The sequence below is a fragment of the Bubalus kerabau genome, chromosome 9, assembly GCF_029407905.1.
Source record: "Bubalus kerabau isolate K-KA32 ecotype Philippines breed swamp buffalo chromosome 9, PCC_UOA_SB_1v2, whole genome shotgun sequence".
Lineage (NCBI taxonomy): Eukaryota > Metazoa > Chordata > Mammalia > Artiodactyla > Bovidae > Bubalus > Bubalus kerabau.
The window spans coordinates 39,944,926-39,961,290 of record NC_073632.1 but is presented as its reverse complement, the minus strand read 5'-3'; the positions used below and the strand labels follow the sequence as shown (position 1 = coordinate 39,961,290).

The window sequence follows — 16,365 nt, the reverse complement described above, 5'->3', positions numbered from 1 at the left end:
AGTTGTTCTTCCCAGTTCCTTAAACCAAGATGGACCCTCCCTGCATTCCACCTCTGTCTAAATCCATTCAGCAGATCCTAGCAGGCTGCATTTGAGGATATGGGTCAGAAATATCCAACTGTCTAAAATTCTTCTTTTCAATATGGAAGCCACTAGCCCATATTTGGCTATTAACTTTTATATTACTTAAAATTAAATGAAGTTAAAAATTCAGTTTCTTGGTTTCACTAGCCACTGTCTGAAGTGCTCAATAGCCTTTGTGGCTAGCAGTTACTATACTGGACATTTTTGCTGTTACAGAAAAATCTGTTAGACGTTGCTGGTCTAAATACATTTGTATGTGTGTTTGTTTTTAACTAAATGAGTAGATACCTAAAACTAGAGGCTAATTTCATGATGATAGCAGGTGAAAAAAGAAATATGGTTGGTTTAGCATAGAAAATGCTTCTAGTTGAAGCAGAAAAAAATGGTAGATCTAGAAAATCAGATAAAATACTTGACTTATGATAATACTAATTCTTTGATTAAAACTGAATAGTAAACTATTTACTATCTACTTAAAATTTATAATGTTCAAAACCATAAAAAACAGAAAGAAGTAAAAACGATATAACCTTTACTCTTTGTAAATTAACATTCCTAAGGAGACAGGACATACGGACAGACAGAGGTTATTACTGTGAGCATGGTTTCTCAGAGTATGAAGTGGGAGATTTTGCAGCCTCTGCCTGATAAGTAACACAGAGGTCAGAGGAAGGGAAAGCCCAGCCCTGGGGTTTATTGTAACTCATTTCTGCAAAATGCGTGAGGATATGAGCTCTTCTACACAGCAGGTATCTGAGCTCCTAACTGCAGCTCAAAAGGATTTAAAAAGTACCTCCAGTAACCACAAACACCAAAAACCACTATGACTGAGGTAATTATCTCATGAGTCTCTACCATTTCAATGGTAACTTTATGAAGTAGTAAATATTATAGGGAATCCTCAAAATTTTCACTTGTAAAATATTCACTGAGTGCCAACTGATGGGAAAATTCTGTGTAGGTCCATCAGAAAGAGCACCTCACCTCAGAGGCCACTGAAGTAAATGCCAATGACCGGGGTAGGGGGTCAGGGGTGGGGGGGCTGTTTTCTGTTTCAGCTGTAATAAAGTGGGCATATATGGTACATACGTAACAATATTTACTATGAGACTTGGGCTGGTTAAATGCAGGAAATGAGAGATGACTGGAAGAAGGTAATAGGAATGACACAGAAGGTTATTCTAGACTGTAGAGGACAACACAGGAGACTCTCAGAAGGAAACTTGTGTGTCGGTGTGGCTGACAGCCAAGTAGCAGACAGGGAACACGGATGGCTGTGTGATGAGGCAGAGAAGGCACACCCGAGCCAAAAGTTTGACTTTGAGGGTAATGGAATTAAGTCACTATTTTGACTTTATCAAACTATGTGGAAATACTTACATTTTTTAATGAAGCCTTTTTAATTGATTGGAAAAAGAGAGACTGAAGGTGAATAAACCATATGATGCAGCTCAGAGTAAATTATTTCTGAGATAAATTGGACCACAGTTTAGGCCACAGAGATGGAGTGAATGCCAGGTGCATTGGCTATAGAAGTTTATAAATCAATATAAAAAAGAGAGGGGCAAGTAAGTTAAAAAAAAAAATACACAACAAAAACATAAACCAGTAATTAGAACTTTGGGTTTTAACTATATAGGAGCCACTATGTATAAGTAGTAATTTTGTGATATTTTACCTTTATTGATTTTTAAAATCATAAAACAATCAAATGCTTGTTGAAGGAATTCAAACAATGTGTAAATAGAGTAATACAAAATAAGAGGGAAGTTTTTGCTCTTCTCCATTCCCAATATCTCCTACTCTAGTTCTTACAAGGAATTACTACCATTAAGAGGCGTATTTGTTTCTTTAAGATATTTTGGTATTTTGGCAAAATATGTATTATTAATATATATAGGATCATAATAATCCCACTGGTCACAATATGGCTATCTTTTGAGTTTTCACCATGGTGTGATAGTTCATGATCCCTGAGGGACACTTTGGACAAGTATTGTTCTAGTACAATTGTAGCAGCAGCAGCTGATTAAATATATTCATTCAACTGCCTTCTTCTAATTAAATAATATATTATATTGCAATTACCATCTGTAATATGGCATAAAGTTTTCTTTTTAAAATATCACTTAATTCGATTCAAGACTAGCTAACCTGAGGTGAGACACAGTGCTCCTCAATTTATTTATTCTCCACATGTGAATTTTCTTTAACATAAGGTGACTTACGACACTTGTAAAGCTGCATTTACTTCCTTGAGTAGCTCGTTAGTCTTATTAAAATCTGCCCGCATGATATTTTTCTCTCTGAGGTGGTCTGCTGTCATGACATCCAGCTCTTTTTCAAGTCTCTTGTTTAAATCTTGTTCATGCAACCTGTTTAATTTATTTTTAGTTAAGAGAATGTTATTCTGAAGTCAAGCTTTCAAAACTTTCTATATTCTACCAGATTTGAAATGGTTTTTAGGTATAATATATAGAAAATTACAAAATCATTGGAAACAGTCTAAAGTACTTACTTTGCTCTAATCTTCTAGCTTGTTAAAGTTGTCTCCTTTAATGCTTTTTTAAATAACATTTTTAAAAGATTTTACTTATATATAATTTGAAAAGTTAGTAAATGCATATACATCATTCAGAATATAAACATTTCTTTTACTGTCAAATGATAACATAGTCAACAAAGTAAAAACTGGTCTCCAGTATCTTACTGGAAGGCTATCCAGTCATGAAAATAGGCATGTATTGTTAAATACCATTGCAATAGTCTTTCAGGTAACACTGCAAATTCCTTCTGCAGTAATTAATGGCATACCTCATCTGTTGGTTGGATTCACTTCGTATTCTGAGAATTTCTTTTCCCTTAAATTCCAATTCTTTGGTCAGGGCATTTATATTTTCATGAAGGTGCTGCACCTCCTTATCCAAGTCTGAGATGTGATGCTCTCTGTGTCTTACTTCATCCTGTAGATCTGTTATTCTGCACATGTGCTCCTTACTCTGGAAAATAAATAGTTCTGAAAAGTTTTCTACCTATTCACTTTCTCTGTTTAAGGGGAAGAAAATGACATACTGGAATGTCAAATGTAATAAATCTGACATTGCTTCAAAAGCAAACTGCTGAAACCAGGAAACCTCTATTCTCATATATATAAAGAAGTGTTTATATAGATTCAGCTTCAGTAATTTCAGGGCCACAGGGGACTTGAAAGACCATATAAACCCATCTCCCTCATTTTACTGATTAAGAAAAGAATACCAAAGAGAGGATTTGTCCAAGAATGACTTATAATCAGTGGCATAGCTGAGATTAGAACACAGGGCTCTTATGTACTCAGAAAGTTATGTGGTCTTGACGTAAAATGCTGGTACCACTGTCCTTTCATTTAAAAAGGACCAGCCTCTAATGAAGGCCATCCCCAAACACACACATCCTGTTGCTTAGAAGACTTCATTTGCTTCCTGCTGGTTAAGCAGTTATCTTGTCTGACAGATAAGCTCCCTTCCATCTTCCTAGAAGTCACTGCTTTCGGCAAATTCTGCAGCTAGACATTGTCAATTCCAGCAGCAGTCTAGCTGAAGAGAAAAGAACTTACCTCCATGGTTATAAGGTAGTTCATTTAAAGCTTTCGGGTAATGAAGAAAAATTTGAGCTGATCATTTAACATATTTGAAGAACAAAGTGAAAGTCATTAGTAATAAACTGATAAAGAATGGCCTTCATTGTACTATGCCTAGAAATCCATTTCATCCAGACATATATTCAGGATACAAACTATCTAATTAAAGACAGTACTTATGAGAAAAATTTAAAGTGTGAACAGTAGCTGTGCTAGTGATATGGAAATACAAATTATCTTTTTTCTTCCTGAGGACCTGCTACTTCTATGGCTGTGCTATTTGATATGGCTATTTATAGTCAGGTTTAAATTAACTGAAATCAATTAAATAAATTAATAAAAACTAATTAAAAAATCAGGTCCTTGGTTACACTAGACATGTCTACCTTAGGACAGATATATTAAAACAACAGGTCCCTCATCATGGCAAGTTCCACTGGACACTGCTTTTTATAGTATTCTGTTTTCACTCTTTGTATTATTCACACTTCACTGTTCACTCAAAATGCAAATAAAATTCAAAATATTCAACTGAAAGGTCATAAAATAAACTGACCATTATACTAAAGTCAAATTACCTATCTCTATTTAAAAATAACTCTTTAATATAGACAGTAAATAATTACTAGTGAAATATTAGTTATTACAAAATAATTTTCATAAAATTGTGAACATTTTCAAATCTGTTCACATTTAAGAAGTCATCACAGAACACAATGCTCTTTTACCTGTCTTCTGCTGATGTCTATGCTTCGCTCTAATTCCATTTTAGCAGCTGCCAATTCTTGATGATGATTATGCCTTAACAAGTCAATTGCAGCTGCATGTTGCTGGTTTAGTTCAGAGCGTAAGGAAGCTGGAATCCAAGGGAAAAAAGGGATTTAGTGTATTTTAAAAATACTAGTATTTTAGATAAAGATTATAAAAATTACAAAGTATTTTCAAAGTATTATTTTTTAAAATTAGGACATATATATTTCCATTAAAATATCATAGAATTGTGTATGCCTCTTAGACTACTACAGACTATCATAAAGTATCAATTTAGAGGTTCATCTAGCTTTGATGAGGATAAGAAAATTTTCAGCTGCTCAAATGAATCAAGGTATTTCTGTATAAGCTTTCCGTTTGCAAGCAAGGTGCTAACAGAAAGGACATTTTTAAAACTCTTCTCACTCACTAGTAGAATATAACATATATTTAGGAGGTAACTTCCCACCCAGGTAAGACTTCTTCCACAATATCCCTCAATGATGTTAAGCACTCTCTGGTAAATGTCCCTGGTGATTTGGAAGTCATCATTTTAATCTGAATTTGAGATTATTTCATAAAATCCACACATACCGAATGCCAGGTACTATACTAAGGGGGAGAATAAAATATAACCTTGTTTTTATAACTGCACAGGCTAGAGGGAAAAACATCATGTCAAGGAGTTAAGTGGGGTATCAGAGATGAACACGGGTTATAATGAGAGTGGGGGAGGGTGTCAAGAACCCAGGTTTCCTAGGAGAGGGAAACTGGGGACAGGATCACAAAGGAATTGTCATAGGAACACAGGCTAACATACGCAAAAGCAGAAAGAACCTGGTCTATCAGACAAACTATAAAAAGTTTGGTGTGGCAAGCGCCCACAGAGCAAGTAGTCATATTGGAAAGACAATGGAGCCCAGTCCTGAGAAAGCTTTTTTTAATACAAATGCTTTCCATTGCAAGTTTTGATTCACAGTCCTCAAACTAAGATATTGAAAATGTGTGGACCTATGCCATCTTCTGAAACATGAATCTGACCTGAAGATTTCTGGAAAAGTCACTGTTTTTATATTAATACTGAAGATATGAGTAAAATACAAATTACAAATTTCAAAGCTAAAACATGAGATTTCAAAGAAATGCTATGCTTCTTAGAGAACAAATTTATGGTTACTAGGGGAAGGGATAGTTAGGGAGTTTGCGATGGACACGTACACACTGCTATATTTAAAATGAATAACGAACAAGGACCTACTGTAGAGCACAGGAAACTCTGCTCAATATTATGCGGCAGCCTGGATGGGAGGGGACTTTGGGGGAGAATGGATACTTGTATATGTATGGCTGAATCCCTTTGTTCTCCACTTGAAACTATCACAATATTGTTAATTGGCTATACCCCAATATAAAGTAAAAAGTTTGTTTAAAAAAAAAAAAAAAAAGAAATGCTGTACTTGTAGCAAATCAATTTAAGCTCCTCCCAAGAGCCTCATAAGTTGTTTCCCCTGGTGCTGGGCTGCTTCAGAACTTAAGGAAGGACACAAGAAATCACTGAAGGATTAAAGTCACATGGTGAGACTTGAGTTAAGCAAAAATTAACCCAACTGGAGTCTGGAGAATGGACTGTAGAAGAGAGATTAGCAAGAAGGCTGCGGCAATAATTCAGGTGAGAAATGGTACAACCGTGAATCAAGTGTGGCAGAAGGATGAAAGAAGAGGAAACAGATACAGAGAATATTTAAGAGGAGGAACTAACAGGATGTGCAGCAAAGAAAAAAGGTTGAAGGCACCTCCTAGATTCATAGTTTTAGCAACTCAGTAAACAGTGATACCATAAATTCAAGTGGAAACTTTAGAAATGGAAACATATTTTAGAAGTGAGGGAGATGGTGAGCTAATATTTTAAAACATAGAGTGTGAGTTAGAATATCTAAGTCTAAAAAGTTGTAAAAAGTATAAATCTAATTCACAAGGCAAGTAGTTTGGTCTGCTAAGTCACTTCAGTCGTGTCTGACTCTGTGCGACCCCATAGATGGCAGCCCACCAGGCTCCCCCATCCCTGGGATTCTCCAGGCAAGAACACTGGAGTGGGCTGCCATTTCCTTCTCCATAGACCTTCTTGGTCTAGAAATACATATTTGGAGTCACAGCACAACAGATGGTCACTGAAGCCACAGATGGGTGTAAAAACAGAAATAATCAAATTGGAAAAGAAGATACACAAATGGTAAATGAGCATATGGAAAAATCCTCAATACCATTAGCCATTAGGGAAATGCAAAGTAAAATTCACAATGAGATATCACTACACTCCTACCAGAATGGCTAAAATACAAAATAACACATCGAATGCTGGTGAGGATGTGAAGAAACTTGGTCACTTGTACCTTGCTGGTGGGGATGTTTAACAAATTAAACATATGATTATCATATAACCAACTCCTGCCTAAATTTGCACAAAAACTCCTGCAACTCAACTCCTGCCTAAATTTGCACAAAACAAATGGATGTCCTTCAGTGGGTGAAGACAATAAATATGAGAGGTCAATACTATGGGGACAACTACTGATACATATAACCACCTGAATGAACCTGCAGAGAATTATGCTGAGTGGAAAAAAGCCAATATCAAAAGGTTATATATTGTACAATTCCATTTACAATGTTCTTTTTTTTTATTTTTAAACTTTACACTTAAAATGCCAACATTAAAGAAATGCAGAAGAGATGAATGGTTGCCAGAAGTTAAAGATGGGGGGGGGGGGGAGTAAAGTACATGTGGCTATATACAGGCAGTAGGGATCGCATGGTGATGGGAATGTTCTGTGTCTTCTGGGTCTGCATCAATGTCAACATCCTGGCTGTGACATGCACTTTAGTTTTGAAAATGTTACCTTTGGGGCAACTGGGTAAAGCATTCAGAGGATCTCTCCGTACTATTTCTTATGAAAGTGAAAGTGTTAGTCGCTCAGTTGTGTCCAACTCTTTGAAACCCAATGGACTATAGCACACCAGGCTCCTCTGTCCATGGGATTCTCTAGGCAGGAATACTGGAGCGGGCTGCCATTTCCTTCTTGAGGGTATCTTCCCAACCCAGGGGTAAAACCCAGGTCTCCTGCATTGCAGGTAGATTCTTTTACCATCTGAGCCATCAGGGAAGCCCACATGTGAATATATAGCCTCATGTGAATCATCTCAGAATAAAAGGTTTATGTGCGTGCTAAGTTACTTCTGCTGTGTTTGACCCTTTGTGGCCCTATGGACTGTAGCCTGCCAGGCTCCTCTGTCCATGGGATTCTTCAGGCAAGAATCCTGGAGTGGGTTGTCATGCTGTTCGCCAGGAGATCTTCCTGACTTAGCGGATCAAACCTGTGGCTCCTATGGCTCCTGCCTTGCAGGCAGATTCTTTACCACCGAGCCACTAGGGATGCCCACATGTGATTCTACAATTATCTCAAAATAAAAAGTTTAAGAAATCACAAGAAGTCCTTTTGTCAACAAAGACACATTTAAATCATGTTTCAGCGGACAAGGGTTCCAACACTTGGCCCATCTCTACCTCTCCTCAGGAAGAGGAGAGAGCTCTAACGACCTGGCCTACAACTCCCAGCAACAGCAGAGATGATCAAATGGGTCAACTGGTTTTCCATTTGAGGCCCCAAATATTCACAACTTTGGTCTTCTTTTTTCTCAATTCTTACTTTGAAAACAATGTTTCACTGAAGCGTGACAAAGACACGAAAAACATTAGGAGAATTTGGTTAAAAAAAAAAAAAAACAAGGAAAATAAAATGACAGGAATAAAAAGTTATTAAATGACATTAAAAACAAACAAAAAACCCTTTAAATACATTTCAGTTTTTTTCCAAACTCAATTATCTTCTATAGAAAAGGTAATGATTTTAACACCTCAAAGATAAAAATCCTATTTAATATAACCTCTATAAATACCCATATAAAAAGTCAGACCAAAACATGACTTTCCCCATTGAAACAAAATCCTAAAGTGGGGGGAAAAAAACCAATATGATGATACACCCTAAAGACATGTGGTTCCATGCTTATCTATTCCTTTCAGTCACTTGATAGTGGGGAAGTATGAATGTCACGGACTAACGCGTTAGTCCCTTAACGACAAATGGAAGCCCCACTGTGTGTCGCTTACACAGCCAAAGTACAGAGAACGCTGAGGGAACCTCACTTTACCATGTGTGTTCTATCCATTCTACTCTGCCAACACTTGCTCCTTCATCCAGTAACTTCAAATATAATAGGAACAACACTCAGATAGTAATTCTGAGGTTTCAAATTTTAAGAGTACAGTTTTGTAATTTCTTATTGAATTTCAAGTTAGAAGGATGTAAAAATAAATATGATAGGAGTATAATCATTTCAAAATACCAAGCATAGCCTTTCCTTCATCTTCTAATTCAAACCGAAGTGTCTGAAGTTCCTGTTCCATTTCTATCCTGAAGCCCTCCATTGATTCTCTGTGTGCATCTTTTAATGATTGAAGCTCTGCAGAATGTTTCTGTTGTAAATGACTTTCAAGAGCCTAGAATGAGAGAAACATATTCAAATTATTATGCCAGACTACAGGAAGGGAAATGCAAACAAAATTGAAAAAATACTAAAACTCATTATTTAAGGAAAACAGATCTCTAATTTATTTCAAGAAAACTAGATATAAGATCATCACCAGAAAATAAACTAGTAGGTTCACTTCAGGAGCATAATCATCATGAATCAGAGTCAATATATAGTGTTTGTATTGAGATACAGAACCTTTACCTAGGGCAGTTTCCAAATGAAGCTCTTTTCTTAAACAGCTAAGGAGATGTAAACCACCAAAAATTAACAAATAATTCTTCTGTGTGCATAGACTTAGACTCAGCAAAGAGGTGGAGGAGGGCAGATCAGGAAAGATCTCCTGATTAGGAAGAGAGGAGGGCTTTTACAGCTCCAATCTTAAAAAGTGTTTGTAGCTTTTTCCTACAGTCATCCTTTCTTTGCTCCTGCATTTGTGAACAGAAGCAAAAGCTCTGAGAGGATGTAGCTGGAAAACTGAAGACTTTCATGTGGTTAGTTTTAAAAGCCTAGCCAGAGGAACAGACTACGTACATGTGGCCAAGACATGGAGAAAATATATGGCCACAAGAGTGTAAAAACAAAGCTCAGGGTACTTCAGGTGTCGAGACAGAACTGTGCCAGGAAGGGTTTTTCTTACTGTAATCTATAAAGGTTTCCGAGAAAGCGACCACATTGTAAGTAGGGCTGTGTTTCTTCAATTACTACTCTAAAATGCTTTTAAAAATTATTATTTGGCTACTTATATTCTTTCTGAAACATAAAGTATAGGTTCCTTTGAATATAGGTAAAATAAAGGACTTTGAGTACAGGCAACATGACTTAGGGTTAGCTTGGCTACCTAATGACAGACAATAAAATTGCCAGTTCTGATTTCTTCTGAAAAATGATTATAGTTCTGAAAAGACTGTTTGTATAAAATTAAAGTATGATATGTAAGCTTATGTGTTATCATAATTCACAAATGGAATCCAATGAATAGAGTATTTAGCAATGCTAAGGTTGAATTATTAACCAAAGGAACCCCCTTGATTTTTTTGGACAATATCAATAGACTAAACTTACTGTACCAGCAAATTAGTTGTTTTTAAGAGTATGACATTTTTCTTTTAACAATTTTTAAATAACATACCATTTCTTAAAATAGTGTCTATACCCAAATAAAGGATTAAAATGTGTATATGTAGTAACAGTATGGATGGTAAACATTATTATTAGTAACTTTTTCTATCACATCTTTATCTTAATAAAGGTCCTTAAAAGAAATTGAGAAATACAGTGTTAAGAAATGAACTACACTAAAATGAATCACACTAAGGCTAAGTCCAACTAACATTTTAACACAGAACTAAATAATGGATATGGGGAGATTCTGGCATATAATTGAACCAATAATGTCTCTTTTCTGAGTGATCACCATATAGCGATACAAACAGTATACAGGGAAATGTACTATTTCTAAATGTCTCCTATTTCATTTCATTGTGAGTTCTGTACATAAGAAAAAGCATGAGGGGAAAAAATGGAGATAAAAACTTAAAATGCTTTAGGGACATGTATCTTTTGTAGATCTAGACTAAAAGAAAAAAATTAAAAGTTGGATGAAAGACTAAGTTCAAGACCAGTATTAAGAGATTACAGTGGTAACAGTAATGACTACATTTATGTAATCACTGCTGACACATGACAAACCAGAGCATTAGTCACATCATGACCTTGGCCTTTTCACGGGAAACAGAAATAACATATGTCTGCTACAGTGTACAATTAAAGTGAAACTGAAAGTCATTCAGTCGTGTCTGACTCTTTGCAACCCCATGGAATTCTCCAGGCCCAGGATACTGGAGTGGGTAGCCTTTCCCTTTTCCAGGGGATCTTCCCAACCCAGGGATCGAACCTAGGTCTCCCACACTGCAGGTGGATTCTTTACCAGCTAAGCCACAAGGGAAGCCCGGGAATACTGGAGCGGGTAGCCTATCCCTTCTCCAGCGGATCTTCCCGACCCAGGAATCAAACCAGGGTCTCCTGAATTGCAGGCAGATTCTTTACCAACTGAGCTATCAGGGAAGCCCTACAGTGTACAATTAGTGTATGTGTTTAATCACTGTGACCCCTACAAGAAGTCATAGCCTAGAAAACACACTGAAATAAAGCAATACATAATTTTTTGGAGCAAAAAATGAATTCTTTAGAATCGTAAGGTTAACAAAGTGATCAGGCTGTTGGGTTACATTTGAACGTATGTCACCTAAAACTCACTCTTTGTTCCTTTTCCTTTTCTTCTTCCATGGTTTGAAATGCAAGGACGTGTGCTTCTTTTAAAGATTTATGTCTCTGTTGATGCTGCTCCTCTAATTCTTCGAGCTCTTGTGTCAGTCGCTGTCGCTCCTGTGTAAACTGGGCTTGCAGTTGCTGCAGAGAGGTCTGAGACTGGGAAAGCTGCATCTCCAGATTCTGTTTCAGGAGGGAAATCTGTGCCACAGGAGGGCACACAAAGAGGAATAAATACAAGGCCTATTTCACACAGTGCCTATTTAAGGGGAAAAGGCATTTTGAAGATATTAACAACTGCAAAATAACTGCCTTAAAGTGCCCACTTAAAATCTCTTATAATATATCCTAGATGGCTAATCTTCAGGTATTACCACTTTTATTCTGTTTTCAGTGCATGTGTGCTCAGTCGCTTTGGGCCATGTCCGACTCTGCAACCTCACAGACTGTAGCCCATCAGGCTCCTCTGTCCATGGGACTCTCCAGGCAAGAATACTGGAGTGGGATGCCATGCCCTCCTCCAGGGGATCTTCCAGACCCAGGGATTGAACCCGCATTTCCTGTGACTCCTGCATTGCAGGCAGATTCTTTACTGCTGAGCCACAGGACTGTTTAAGGCTGTGGGCTCTGAGTTAAAATCTTAGCTCTGCCACTTGCTTCGGTCAACACCTCACCAGGCTATGTGACAGAAAAGAGCATTTCTACACACAGTTTACTCAGAATAGTTCCTGCCACGTACAAAGATTAACTGCTCAATGAAAGCCAGCTAAAATTATTTGAGCATTAAAGAAGTACTCTTTAAACAGTTTATCAATTTAGAATTTAGAATTCTTGTGTAAAAAACATTTTTATTTTTGAATTTTGATTTAATTCAAAAGGATTTGCAGAACTTCAAGCTTTTTAAAAAATCACAAACCTCTCACAATCTTCTACTTACAGCCTTGTAATGATGACAGGTACTTTTCTTTCACTATGGAGAACTTATTTGTTCCTTCTATTGAAAACATCACCCTTAATACATCTGCACTGCCTCTGCATGTTTTAAAATACATGCAGAAGTACATTAACTAAAAGAAGCACAAAATGTGTATAAGCATCTGTATATATGTGTGTGTGTTCACATATATATTTGTTGAAGCCATTTTATTTGATCTGTTTCTCTACTCATATAACGAAAATGTAAACTTGAAACTAGACGACTCAATCATATTCTACAAGTCTGAGGCTAACGGGAACTTAAGGAAACCAGATAAAAAGCTGTCAAATGTGTCCCATTAAATAATAAGATGCTGTGTTTATATGTAGATAAAACTGTTTCTGTGGCCAAGAAAGCTAATGGAAAGAAAAGACTTTAAAGTGACTTTCTGTAAATAAGAAAAACTTTCTTTTGGTTGATGGAAGGTAGACATAGGCTGCCTCACATGTCTTACCATGAAGGTACGTGAGAAAGAAAACGAAAGGCTGAAGAATCACCAGCAATGCAAACTGAGAAAGAAAAATAAGAAAGAATGAACTGGAAGACAGGAGAGGGCAGAGGCCAGCAGCAGGAAACAGGCACAGACTCTACAGAGTTTCGGGTAAGTGACAGCTGTCTGGAAGGGCTTGGGACAAGGGCAAGGTATACATCAGGATTAGTAGAAAAGGTTAGCACATGCCTTTGTGGAGAGGGTCAAGTACTGATGAGAAATGATACTACTGACACATGTTCCATCTGTTTTAACATATTTCCAAAGAAGTGACTTTACCTATTGAAAGTTACATGAATTCTACTAACTTCCAAATAAGCTTAAGATTTCAGAGACTATTTCCATGTTTAGAGTCATGGTGAACTGCAACACTCTGACCCCAGGCAACGCAACTCCATACACCTCTAAATGGCAGTAGCACTGATGATTTACAGCTCAAATAAACCCGCGAACGTAAAAACTGCAGGAGAAAGGCACGGCAACAGCTAAGCCTTCCTTGTGGGAGCTGGAGGGCCAAAACAAACCATGTCATGTGATCTCACCATTTTGTGCAAAGAAAATCAGGATGAAATGAATACTAAAGACAACCTCTAAAGAAAAAAGAATCAAAAAAGGGTAAAACGTAATAAAATGTGTGTTTGTGAACCCCAATGTGTAAAGTAGTAGAGTTAGCTGGTTCTTGAAATAGACAAGGCTCCTACCCACTCTCTTCCCAAGTTCAAGCCTAGTCCCAGACCCAGAATAGGGGCCCATGTGACTGCCTTGTCCCTGGTGACAACTTACTAGAACATATATGAGAATATTAGGGAAAGACTACGTTACATAAAGAATAATGACTGATCCTATCAAAGCTATTATTAGGCCCCTGGCCAAGTGAGGACGAATTTACCCAGTGAACAAGCTCCTCACCAAGCCATCTGCCCTGGGATGCATCCAAGTCCACTCAAAGAAAAGTGGCATAGCGTTCTGATTGGTACACAGGCACCACATGGGCTAGTGGTGGCCCTGGATCCTGTCCTCCAATTAAGGGCACATTTAGGTTAGTAAGAAGCCAATCAGTTCACAGCAGTGTAGCTTTTTTTTTCTGAACTATTTCAAAAGGTCACTGTATCAAAAAGAGCTCCCATATGTTAATTTGACTATAATTTGACTCACACTTGAACCAGTTAAAGATGAAATTTATAAAGAAGTACAACATTTAAAATTAATGAATACCACAGTTTTGTTAACAGTTATACATTTAAAATCTAAGCACACTTTTTAAACCTCTCCAGCTTAAATACTTTAAATATAATATACTTTACCTTGAAAGAACTCCAAAGTAATATTTTTAATTTTAGAATATATAATTAATCTTTATATTTAAGCAAATATAAAGTATATGCAAAAAGACATTATCATGCAATTTAGTCCTCAAGTATACTTAGTTTAGACACTTTATATTCTTAATTTTGAAAGCATATGAAAATAATATTAAGGCTATCTAAAAATCTTTGGATTCATGCTCAAAACAGTAACATTATTTGTAAGCAGGAAGCCTTTATCATGCAATGCAGCATCAAAACTTATTTTGCTCTTTTAAAAATTAAATTAGTAGATGGCATTAAATTGTCAGCCTTTATTCAGCATGAAAATTATATGGCACTTTAAAGACAGAAATAATGAGCAAAGCAATGTAAAATGAGCTGTTTTATAGCTATAACTTAAACAGCAGAGTTTAGTACACTTTATGGAAATACATATTAATATAAAACTTCATTAATTTAAAATAAAACAGATAGACTTTGCATTAAATAGTCTGGGTAACTTACATCAATACTCTCATTACAGTATTACAGAAAGGCATTTGTTGAATAAATGAGAAGCAGTACTAGTTGCTTCAATTTATTTTCAAATTATGAAATATATGGTATAAGTTTCTACACATTTGTTGTAATTTTAAACCTTAAAGCTTTTTATTTTGCTGATTTTAAATGAACCAAAGAGAATATTTTAGAAAAAATTTTCATCCTAATTAAAAAATTCCCACCACAGCAGTTTATATATGAATTAAATAATATGTTCTACTAATCAAGAGGTACTTTGCAAATACTTTGCAGATACTTTGCAAATAATTTTAAAAGCCAAACTTCACTGACAGTAATTGCTACCTTCTGATCTCTACCACTTAAAATACTATCTTTTGAAAATAAGGCTGTACAAATTTCAGAAAGACAAAATTAAAGACATATAGATACATTTTTCTGAAGAAGGGAAAGCTTTACCTCTTTCCAACAGGGCGGTTTCACAAAGATTCTGTACCTCTGCAATGGTGTTTATGGAAATCCCTCAAAATAGAAACTGAAATATCAAATCTGAGGTACTGGATACGATAGGATGTCAACATGAGATATGTCATTCACTATGTACGTCCTACATACAACCTTTGGTTTTTTATGCACTCTAGTTTTCTTTACCCCTAACAAAAATCTTACTATAAATGAAAGAATACAGAAAATATACAAATAGCTTATCCTCAGAACAAAGAATATCCTGAGATAGCAAATGTAATCTGTGGTTCTCACACCTGGCTATATATCGGAATCATCTCTGTAGATTCTAATAAATGTACTTGCCCAGCCACTGACCCTTGGTTATTCTGATTAAATAGGTCTGGAATTGAGCAAAGACCACCTAACATAATTTCTAACTACCAAAGTAATGTGTTTGTTGTGAAAAAAAATTTCTTTAATAAAGGAGTTTATAAAATGAAAGGGAAAGTGTGCTTCCTTCCCTTTCCTCACCAAATCCCAATCCCTAAGGGTAATCAGTTCTAAGATTTTGGTATCTCCCAAGACTCTTTTCTTTTTTTGCATTTGCATGTGTCTATATTTATTTATAAATGACAAATAACAGTCTGGAAGAAAGTGCACCAAATTGTTAACAGTGTTTTATTTTAGGCATGTGTCTCCCAAGACTCTTATGACTTCTCTCTCTCTTAATTTCCTGTTTTCTTTTGCTTTTTTTAAACTATGTTATGTGTAAACAGGTGGATGAATGACTTTCACCATGTAGAGTGTACATCTGGCATGATATGACAAAAATTACTTGGGGGCCCCAGGGCACACCTCAAGAGACCAGAGCTTAATGTCCAAAGTAGTTGAAACAGAGACCCATGGGGCTGCTGTTGGAACAAACATTCCCTATGTCTTAAACAGAAATAAACATCAACTTCCTTCATGAAACCATGAGGGTATCAAGATCCTTAGGTGTTGCTATGGTTTTTCAAACACTCAACAATATGTAGCTCCCTTCAAGCTGAGTATACTCATGGATTTGCATAATGATGGTTAATGATTTCTCTACTAGGGAGACCAACAAGTTTGGTTTTAGAGGTTTGCTTTTCCTTTCATGGGGTCATTTCTAGGGTATACAATCCATGACGTGTAGGAATGCCCCCATTCTTTTCAATGACTACAGATAATGCAAATGGCAGGCACCGTTTCTTCCTTCCCAAATGCCCATCTCCCCCTTTTTCTTTCTTCACAACGAGTTGAACTCTTGAGTTTGTTCAGGAACTGAATGAAAATCCCGATCTTCAAGAAG

The 16,365-nt window shown here is 36.3% G+C and overlaps 1 protein-coding gene and 1 long non-coding RNA gene across 8 annotated transcripts in view; one reads left to right on the top strand and one right to left on the bottom strand.

Annotated features, from left to right (window-relative positions):
- The window catches only part of FAM184A (family with sequence similarity 184 member A), a 124,655-nt gene that overhangs the window by 12,425 nt on the left and 95,865 nt on the right, over positions 1-16,365 (bottom strand). For all 6 annotated transcript variants that reach the window (XR_008698076.1, XM_055535057.1, XM_055535055.1 and 3 more), the window contains exons 10-14: positions 11,303-11,515; positions 8,858-9,011; positions 4,432-4,559; positions 2,899-3,083; positions 2,313-2,459 (exon numbers count right to left, since the gene is read on the bottom strand). Coding sequence is in view for 5 of the 6 variants with exons in the window: in XM_055535057.1 (XP_055391032.1) it covers positions 2,313-2,459; positions 2,899-3,083; positions 4,432-4,559; positions 8,858-9,011; positions 11,303-11,515 (827 nt within the window). In the remaining variant the exon portion in view is untranslated. The remainder of the gene's footprint in view (positions 1-2,312; positions 2,460-2,898; positions 3,084-4,431; positions 4,560-8,857; positions 9,012-11,302; positions 11,516-16,365) is intronic.
- The window catches only part of LOC129619746 (uncharacterized), a 48,878-nt gene that overhangs the window by 29,321 nt on the left and 3,192 nt on the right, over positions 1-16,365 (top strand). Inside the window, exon 2 of one of the 2 annotated variants that reach the window (XR_008698077.1) lies at positions 12,720-12,891. This is a non-coding gene — a long non-coding RNA (uncharacterized LOC129619746). Of the gene's footprint in view, positions 1-12,715; positions 12,892-16,365 lie in introns of both variants that reach the window. The other variant, XR_008698078.1, reaches the window with a different exon arrangement.